The sequence below is a fragment of the Propithecus coquereli genome, unplaced genomic scaffold (genome assembly GCF_000956105.1).
Source record: "Propithecus coquereli isolate 6110/MARCELLA unplaced genomic scaffold, Pcoq_1.0 Scaffold82, whole genome shotgun sequence".
NCBI classification, from domain to species: domain Eukaryota; kingdom Metazoa; phylum Chordata; class Mammalia; order Primates; family Indriidae; genus Propithecus; species Propithecus coquereli.
In genome coordinates this window covers 3839069-3848822 of record NW_012154396.1, presented here as the reverse complement: position 1 = coordinate 3848822, position 9754 = coordinate 3839069, and the positions used below count along the sequence as shown (strand labels likewise).

The following is a 9754-nucleotide window of genomic DNA, read 5'->3' as shown; positions in this document are numbered from 1 at the left end:
GTTCAAGTATCATAAAAATGCTATTTATTATTCACAAATTTAATCTACACTCTGTAGGGACCGATGACTGTTTTAGAAAATCAAGGTAGTTTCTATGTAGAATTGTCAATAAAGAATTGTTAATTAAGATTTAATTGTTACTTACTGCAGGACCAGCTTGCCCAGGTTCACCAGGGGGACCTTGGTATCCTGGAGAACCCTAGTGAGTAGAATATATAAATATTTTAAAAAGTGACAAAAATCTTCATATAATTCATTTATATCTTTACAGTAAAAAAATCAGGATTTGTGAATGTAGTCAGAAAATTTTATTCCAGTTAATAAAGATGAGACCAAATTTTTTTCAGGTCAGAATAAAGTTAATGTATTCCATTCCATCCATTTCATTCCACTGAAACTGAACTTTTTTGAACTCAAAGCCGTATTACTTGCACACAAATTAAATATATGATTTAATTTTACCAAGGTTTTGATTGTTAATAGTTTCTGTTAGGAAGGAATTAAATACGGAATTCCAGCATCTTTGAAAGAATAATCAGTTTCTTGGTTGTGACTACTTAATTGGAATTATGCATGATGGAATGGCTAAATTACAAGATCTATATTAACTTGATTTGCATATCCATGAAGAAGAAAGCACCAATTATGGCTATACTTACAGGGGAGCCAGGATGACCAACTGTACCAGGGGGACCGGGAGGACCTGGGGGACCCTGAAATATAAATTTGAATGATAAACACAAAATAAATAAATGTGAAATACAATTTACCCATGCATCGAAGAGATGACTGTTTGGAAATGATGCTGGTATCTTTAAAAATGTGAACAACTATATATCTCATTATTTGATAACTATTCATTGATATGATTAATTATATGAGATCTGCAATTAAGATCTCAGTAAGAAAAAATCACTCTAAATGAAATTCTCACAGAATTAATACAAATCATTGATAAATGTTATAAAGTATTGACCTGAATCCCTAAAGAAGGGAATTCAAAATCTGGAAAAATTAGTACAAAATGGTACGAGAATCCTTGAAATATTAGGATGATACTGCACTGATAAAGAAGTAATTTCTTGCCTGGCAGCCAAACTCAGAGTAAAAAAATATTTATTGACACACTATAACCTTATGATCAAAGTTTCAACAATAATAGTGTCAATCAACCCAAAAGCTCATAATTATGTTGCTATACATATCACAGAGTTATACTGACATAGAGATTTAGATGTCCACATGGGAATCATCGTACAAGGGACAACTGACTTTTCATTGTTCAGAAATACAGATAAAAGTAGAAAACTTTCCATTTTGTAGCATGCTGGTTCTAAGTAATGACAGTAATTTTTTTTAAAAAAAACAGCTTTTAATTAAATTTTTATCCTATGTACACTTTTCTGGAATGTCAATAAGTGGTGGCTTTATTTAGCTCTTTTTGTTTTTTTAGTAAAAACTGTATTTGTGATTAAAAATAGGATTCATAATGTGAATGTAGCTGAATAAGATGTGATGTTTACATATGTTAATATAATTCTCCATCTGGCTTTGAAAGATACAAAAATATCACAGTCCCTAAAACTATAGAGATTTTGTAAATTCTCGTTTTGCAATTTACTTTATACCAATTGTAAGGGGCTTTCTTTAACAGGTCATTTGGATCTATTGGCAAAAATTGGTCCTATTTAGTTTTGGAAGTCACAAAAAAGAGGTCTAACAACCTGGGCAGCAATCCTCCAGTATCCCAGAAAATCCAGTGCCATACTTCATTTACACTTATGTACCTGCTACTCGTAGCGAAATTATAACCTTCTCAATTACTGCTTCACATGAGAGTTTGTTCTATACCAGGGTCATTTACATGGGACATCATGCATCTTGTACATGGCTCAAGTTTCAATGATTTTTGCTGTTTTATTCTGTCGAAACTCTAAGTCGCTCATGCTGAGGGAAGCCCTTCAAGTACAAGGTGAATAGCTATTATTTAAGGTAGAGGAACTTAATGAATCAATGCATTCTGTAAATATTTATGTTGATTTGAGAATTGAAGCTGAGATGGATTGGGACATTGGACATTCATCATTTGATCTGTCATCTAGAAAGCAGCATTTAATGAATAACATGATGTAAAAGGAAGATTGTGAACAACTTAGGTGAGAACGAAGAAGAATGGAAGTGAAAATAATGAAATTTGATTAAAATTAGAGAATATCTGAGTGTGAGACCTCAGCTTGAAAGCAGGTGGGCCCCTGACACAGGTGATTGTATAAGGAGAGGTGGTGAGGAAAAAAATGAGTTAGGATAAGAGAAAGGTGATAATGCTATCTTTTTCACAACCTTAGGAAGGAATAAGCTATTTTGTACAATTCCATAAAAATACTGTATTCCTAAAACAATTATTCAAGATTCAACAAACTAAAATGTTAAATAATGCTCTAAAATACTGAGAAACATTTGTACATACGGCGGGTCCGGGATAGCCACCGAGTCCTCCTATTCCTACTCCAGACTTGACATCGTATGAATCAAACTGAGGAGAATAGTTCTGTAGCAAAGAAACCAGAGAGATATGATTATTTTAATATACAGATCATCATTATTTTCAAAAGCATTTAGGATTTCACTGATAGGTTCCTGCATGCCAGAGGATGTGGTATGTATTAATTAATTATCTTGTTTAATCCTCTCTATAGCTTTAGATATTAGATACCCTACAGAAATTCTTGCTGTGTAATGCACTAATCTTTCAACTGTGTTCAATGTTAATCTCCCCCAATTTTTCCTATATGCTCTTCTTTAAACTATTATTGCTAAGCAATATTTACAGCATTACAAGCATAGGATCATAGAGGCTGAAAGTGGCTTGAGATCATATAATCCAGCTTTCTCATTTTGAACAGAAAAATGGAGAGGTCAAATTACTTTTCCAGCAGTTAATAATACAAGCAAAATTCATATCCCCTGGCTTCTGATTAACATGCCTAAAAGATTCACCCCAAAATTAAAACTCCCGTAGAAAATTAGCACAACAATAGTAGAAAGGCTCATGCTTATTGGATTTCTTTGGAGTTTACTTCATTTTGAGTTCTAGTTTTAGAAATGGTTCCTATTTGGTTGCAGATAAGAATAAGTTAGACCTATCCTTTGCTTCTTGTTGAATCGCTTTTCAGAAAGCACTTTATTACCCTCATAAAGATTCGTGTGTACATGTTTTGTAATTTCACCTAACTCCATGCAGCAGAAATTTTGTCCTATCAGTTTGGTTATCTGTTTTACATGCAGAATTAGTTGGTTGCTTCAGAAGGAGCAGGATGTGCTCTGAAGGATTAGCAAGAACATTTGCATAGTCATGAATAATCCTACTGATTTGAGGTCAATAGAGACATCTACAGCTCTTCAACTGTTTTTTGTCTAGTCATTCAGAGGCTTTGCCATTGGTGTTAGAAGAGGAATAAGGTATAACTTCCTAAACTCTGTAGGTTAATTCTTTTGGAAGTTGACAGCTCATCTCTCGAGCATAGTGTGTATGTTATATACCTGCTGAAAGTTAGGAAATTTTGCAAGCATATAGTAACAATAGCATTGGCATTATGAAGAAGAGTGAATACTTACTCACTTAAAACATTTAGAAAAGTGCCTCACATGTATAAGCACTAAATAAGGATTTGTTAAATACATAATATCAGAGAACAGATAAAAAGAACTCATAATAGTGAGAAGAAAGAAGATGAACTAGTTAGTTTCGTAGGAGGAGATCTTCTTGTCTGCAATTTATTACCTGACCACCAGTAGGACATGATTCACAGATTCCAGGGGGCCCAGGAGAACCAGGGGAACCTGGTTGTCCTGGAATACCGGGGTCACCATTTCTCCCAGGAATACCAGGAGGGCCCTAAAAACAATACATCAGAAGTAAAAATAAGTAAAATGGTGAAAAGTCCTAATAATTCAAAATCATTATCTGACTGTAGCTTCTCTACTTTATAATATTAGGAGTCAATATAAACGACACATTTTCTTGGGGGTAAATACATTCTTATACAAATCAATAAATAATTTAAGTGTAATATACTCCTTTGTATATTTTTATTTTTCAAAATAATAATGGAGAGGAAGACAAATGAAGTTTGGGAAATTGAAATCTTTACATGCACAATTATGAATTCTCAGTTTGTCATTTAGTGTCATTATTCAAATATGTGGTATTAAAGAAAATGTAAGAATGTTGGAAGTTCAACATCCTGTAAAGGATATGTAAAGGAAAAAAATCCCAAACTATTCCTGGAACTATCATTAGCATTAATTTTATTCCACTGAAGAATGTTTACTTACTGGATCTCCCTTGGGGCCTTGAGGTCCGAGACCATTAGGTGGGCGAGTAGGCTAACAAATGGAAAAGATACAGGTTACACAAGACATAGAAATACTTTTTGCTGAAGAGTGTCTCAATTTGCATATTTATTTCTTAACCCAGATTATATCCAAACCCCATCTTTAAATCAGAACCTTCACCTTTTACGTGTAATAGCAGCATGACTATTTCACAGACATGACTTTTTTTTTCTTTCAGGCTCCTGTGATATAGGAGCTATTCATGTGTTTAAATATGAATCTTGAAAAGGTATAATTTTTCTTTAAACTTACAGCTGTTGGAGGCTGTGGGCAAACTGCGCAACATTCTCCAAATGGAATTTCTGGGTTGGGGCAGTCTAATTCTTCATCATCACATATTATGTCATCGCAGAGAACAGATCCTGAGTCACAGACGCATATTTGGCACGGTTCTGGCTTCCAGACATCTCTATCCGCATAGGACTGACCAAGATGGGAGCATCCTCCATCAATAGCTGGAAAATAAGTTGGATGACGTGATGTTTCCTTATGTTTTGCTGAAATGTGATTTTTGTTATGCTGCCATGACTATTTACAACAGCAAAAGTGGAGATAGTTGGAAATAAATAATTTCTTCCTTTCATTAGAAAATCATATTTTTCTAGATAATTTGCTAAGTAGTAAGAGACTGCTTAAAATACCAAATCCATTTATTAACATGAAATTGGCATACCATAGTCAATTTTCCTTAAGACCAACAGGTATTTTAATTTCACTTATAGTAGGAATTGAATACCAATCAGTATCACATAAGCATTTAAACATTTATTTATTAATTGTGCAATTAAAAATAGGCCTTTCTACCCAATTGCTATTCTTTGCTTTAACAGCAGATGGGAGCATTAAACTAAAAAGATGATTTTGTCACTAAATCTGAAGACTTTCTGGATTTTATTAACCTAGTTGAGAAATTCAGGGGGAAATTGAGCTAATCTTGGCAGCATAAAACTCTTCCAGATTTTTCTGGGAAAGCTTTAACAGAGTTTATTGTACATATTCAATATCCCTGCTAGCTCTGTTGGGCATTAGTAGGTCAACATGATATGACATAGTATATTGTGTATCTCATATGGATATAAAGAGGTTTCCAAATCACCAAAAGAAAAAAAAAAGATGTTTTTAAAACAAACATTGGCAAGGAGTTAAGTAAAAATAATAGGGAAAAATATGAATCATGCATGTGTATTTGTGGCTTAAAATGGTAAAAAATGTGCTTCAACCAAAATTTTAGACTTGCTTCATAATTATATGCAAGGTACTGAAATTTCAGCAGCTATTAACAATGAATCAGCTTAGGGATTGCCAAAATAAAACCTGGTCTCAATTCTTAAAGCATTAGCTGTGGCTTGTGGTTGAACACAACTTTAGTTCCTGAGAATTACTGTGATACTTTGCCAGTAATTGAGTAAATAAATAATAAGTTTCTAAACATCTGCAAAATTTTTATGAACGACAAATGATGCACTGTTAAGTACTTTTGTACTTTTGTGAGACACTAAATTTTTATTTTCTAAATGCCAAGATCTTTAAAATGTCTGCTAAAGGAAGCTTGCCTCATAGTAGACAAGTATTTTAAAACTACACTTTTTGCTGCCTAGTGGTCAAGAGGCCTTTCAGTGGTTCTGAGATTTTTCCATCTGGACAGTACATACAGCCACAAAGATCGTCTTTTTAAAGTTCTTGTTTCTATATCTTTTCCCTATCTGGAATAATAATAATTTAGATTCAAATTTAAATACTTTGAATTGAAAGGTTTAGCTTATTTAGTAAAAGATCACCAAAAAGGAGAATTTCTAAACCTATAGACTCTACAGAGTATTGAAATTGCTTCCATTTCTCATTTCCATTTCTGTGTGTAGACACAAATTTAATGATCTTGTGCAACACATTTGATAGATTCAAGAAGTTTAAAAATCTACGCTTACCATGTGTTATATTTCCCGATGTGGTCTACAGCGAATAGAAAAAGCATGATTGTTTTATTGTGATTTGAAATAGGCAAGACAGAATCTGTTTATTTAGAAAATTTTCCTCCATATTTGAAATGGATATATGAGAACACAGGAAAGATACATTCTCTAAGCTTTTAACAGAGCATTTCTTTATTCTTAGTAAACATAAAAACTGAATCCCAAAATGCTTACGTCAGTGCAAATGAAGTAGGCTTCTTTGGGTGGTGTTATGGAAAACATGCTTAAGAGAAGAGCAAACTGTCTTCTCATGTTAATATGAGCAGCAATAATATAAGAGGGTCTATGCATTAAACTCATTTGTTCTCTAAGCAGAACTGACATGTTTAAGAACTGAGTTCATAGGTTTGCACTGGTCTGAAAATTTTGAGATGGAAGATTATTTGGTAAAATCACTTGAAACAGTATTCAATCTTTGCATTGGTTCCCCTTTCTGACAATGAATCATTTTAAAACTTTCTCTAAATCAATTTTATATGAAATGTTCCTACAGATTAGTTTCAGCTCAAAATTTTCCCATTAATAATGTGGAGTTTTAAGCCCCCATCCCTAGCCTCCTCAAAAATAGTTCTGGATTATACTAATGATTCTTTTAGCTCTTTGCTCTGGATAAGAAATATCTTTCTACATTTAATACACTGTGTGGGTTATAAAAGGTAGTTACTCAATTTCAATATTAAAGAAAAATGAAGCATAACAGTTAAAGCTAGGTTCAAGCAGCTCCAATTTTAAATATCTTTTCTATATTGTTCTTAATATACCTTGAAATTAACATACATCTTTTTTTTCCTTGTGTATTCATCATCCTACATTTATGTCTCATTAAGGGTATCCTCACATCACTAGGAATGAAGTATTTTTTCATATGCTCTGCAGACTATTAATTGAATACAATATTGACTTACTAAAATAGTAAATGATTTGTTAGAATTGGGTTAATCCAAATGCTTAAAAAATAAGAATTAATGCAACTTTGTTTATTTGCCATAACTTATTTCATACTCATTTGAAAGAAATTTGGCTTTCCTGAAAAGTCAGTTCCTATAAAAACTTGTGGCTGAAAATCAACCCTTTCTCTACCTCAATCACTTTTACTGAAAGAAAGGAGTTTTGTATAGCTTCCTTTAATTTAGTATTCTGTGCATGAGGAAATATGGTTAGCTATATGTTATGTTGTTGTACTGGAAGCTAAGCCTCTTACACAAATGTCTCATGGTCCTTAGTTTAAGTACCTGGTTAAATGTGGGAAAATCATGGCAAACCAAGGAACAGAGTGTTCTGTTTTCAAGAGGAATAAAATGCTGTAGGCAGCCATTTGCAACATTTAGAAATAGAATAGAAAATGAGACTCACAAATAAGTCATCTCATATTATTCCCTTTTTTTCTTAGATATCTGTTTTCATAGTAGCTTTGATTAAAAATAAGTTAAATGTTTTTGTGAAATATTAAATAAAAGGCAAATAATCTCATTTTTACCTCTGGACAAACTAATGTATTTTCCAATTACTTCCCTTATTGTTGTTTAAGTCTCCCTGCTTCAGTTTGCAATTAACTTTAAATTCCACCTCTCATGCCATTTGGTATTTCTATTCCTTACTCCAAAGGTCAATTCTGAAATAAATTTACCTGTGATCACAAAAGCAATGCATTAGACTAATCATCTCCTTGCTGGAATCTAAATTATGAAACATAATGAATCTAGCACATGACATAATGCACTCTTAACTTCTTTTTTCCTAGCTCTCTATCTTGAAACTTTAGAGAATAATAAAACCTAGTAACATCATTTTATATTTTTAGATGTGTTTAAAGCTTACTTTTTGTTAGTTTGGTTTCCATTCTCCTAATGTTAAATCATGCTGACTTGAAAGAATATTATTGCTATGACCAAAAAAAAAAATGCAAATTTTGCTTTCCTTAATACCATTTTTGGAGTTGAAATAACATTCCCCAAAACATCTAATTAAATTGTTAGCTTAGCTTGAATGACAAGTGAATATTTTGTTCTTTTCTTTTCTGACTGAATCCTTATCTGGGAATAGGTGTCCTTTAATCTGAAAATCTAAAAATCACAAATTTGATATGTAAGTTATTATAACAATTTTTAAATTACTTTAGAAAGTTGAATACTTGTAAATGTGGAATTTGGAGTTCATATAGTTTCCAAGTGAAATATGTTTGATTTGGTTTTAGGTGATACTGTTTGGAAAACACATATTTTTATTAAATATGTTTCTGCTGCTTACATATTTATCAGCATATTTTAAAATATGTTAGATGAAATATCTGTAGACATTATAGATGGATAATTTCAACTTAAAAACACTATTTTGCATAGACATGGTAGAATCTATTTATTATTGCTCCCACCAGGAAAAGAAACTTCATGAATCATCATTTCTAGATGTTTCCCTGTTTTATTTTTTATGGATATATGATTTTTCTAGTTCCAATCCAAAATTTTAAGTTGATTAATATTTTATCCTAAGAATAAAATAGAGAATTGAAAAAATAAAATTTCATTTATCTTACCAGCAATTGCATCTATCATATAATTTGATTGGTGTCAAATTATAAAAGCACAGAAGAAAATATATTCTACTTGTTTTATTACAATTGGCAAACATCTTTAAATTTTATACTCTGATAACAAAAATTTTACATCTTACCTTCCTTCCTTACCTTTGATTTGCCATTGTTAGTAAAATTAGTACTAGGCAGAGCTTGTATAGTACCTTCTATGTTTAGGCACTGTTCTAAGTGCTTTGCATATTTGCTCTGCTAAATGCTCTCAAAGTCCCAAGAGCTGAATGTTGTCATAATCTAAATCTGAGATACAGAAGCCTCAAGTAATTTTTTCAAGGTTACATGGTTAGGGTAAAACTAAGATTTGAATGTAGGAAGACTTTCTCTAAATTTGATACTCTTAACTACTGCATTATATTCCTTTTCTGTATTTCAAAAACTGAGTAGGAATAAAGAAGCCAACTTCAAAGCTCTGTCTCATATGGTTTATAAGCCCTGTAAGGTTAAAATCAATCTAAAAAGGTAAATTTTTAAGAACAGTTCTCTGCAAAATATCTTTTCAATCTGGTCTCAAGACAGAAAGATACCATCTGGAGTTGAAGTCTATTGTTTATTTTCTCTTGACCTTATGCAAAGTGTGGCATCTCCAAAGCCACCCTGATGACATCCAGACCACCAACAGGATAAACGTGGGATTCAAAGACCCAGCATACATTTTGCCATACACAAAGAAGTAGGATTTTAACAGCAACAACAATGACAAACAGATAAGCCTTCTGTATCCAATGTAAAAACATGTTTAGGATGTCTCCCTAACACATTAATTTTTAGAAAATGCAGTTACTAAATGATTTGTGTTAAT

General features: G+C 32.2%; 1 protein-coding gene across 1 annotated transcript in view; it reads right to left on the bottom strand.

Annotated features, from left to right (window-relative positions):
• Positions 1–9754, bottom strand: part of COL3A1 (collagen, type III, alpha 1) — a 41769-nt gene that overhangs the window by 23199 nt on the left and 8816 nt on the right. The window contains exons 2-7 of the mRNA XM_012663639.1: positions 4648–4892; positions 4336–4386; positions 3782–3895; positions 2468–2548; positions 660–713; positions 146–199 (exon numbers count right to left, since the gene is read on the bottom strand). Of these exons, the coding sequence (XP_012519093.1) occupies positions 146–199; positions 660–713; positions 2468–2548; positions 3782–3895; positions 4336–4386; positions 4648–4892 (599 nt within the window). The remainder of the gene's footprint in view (positions 1–145; positions 200–659; positions 714–2467; positions 2549–3781; positions 3896–4335; positions 4387–4647; positions 4893–9754) is intronic.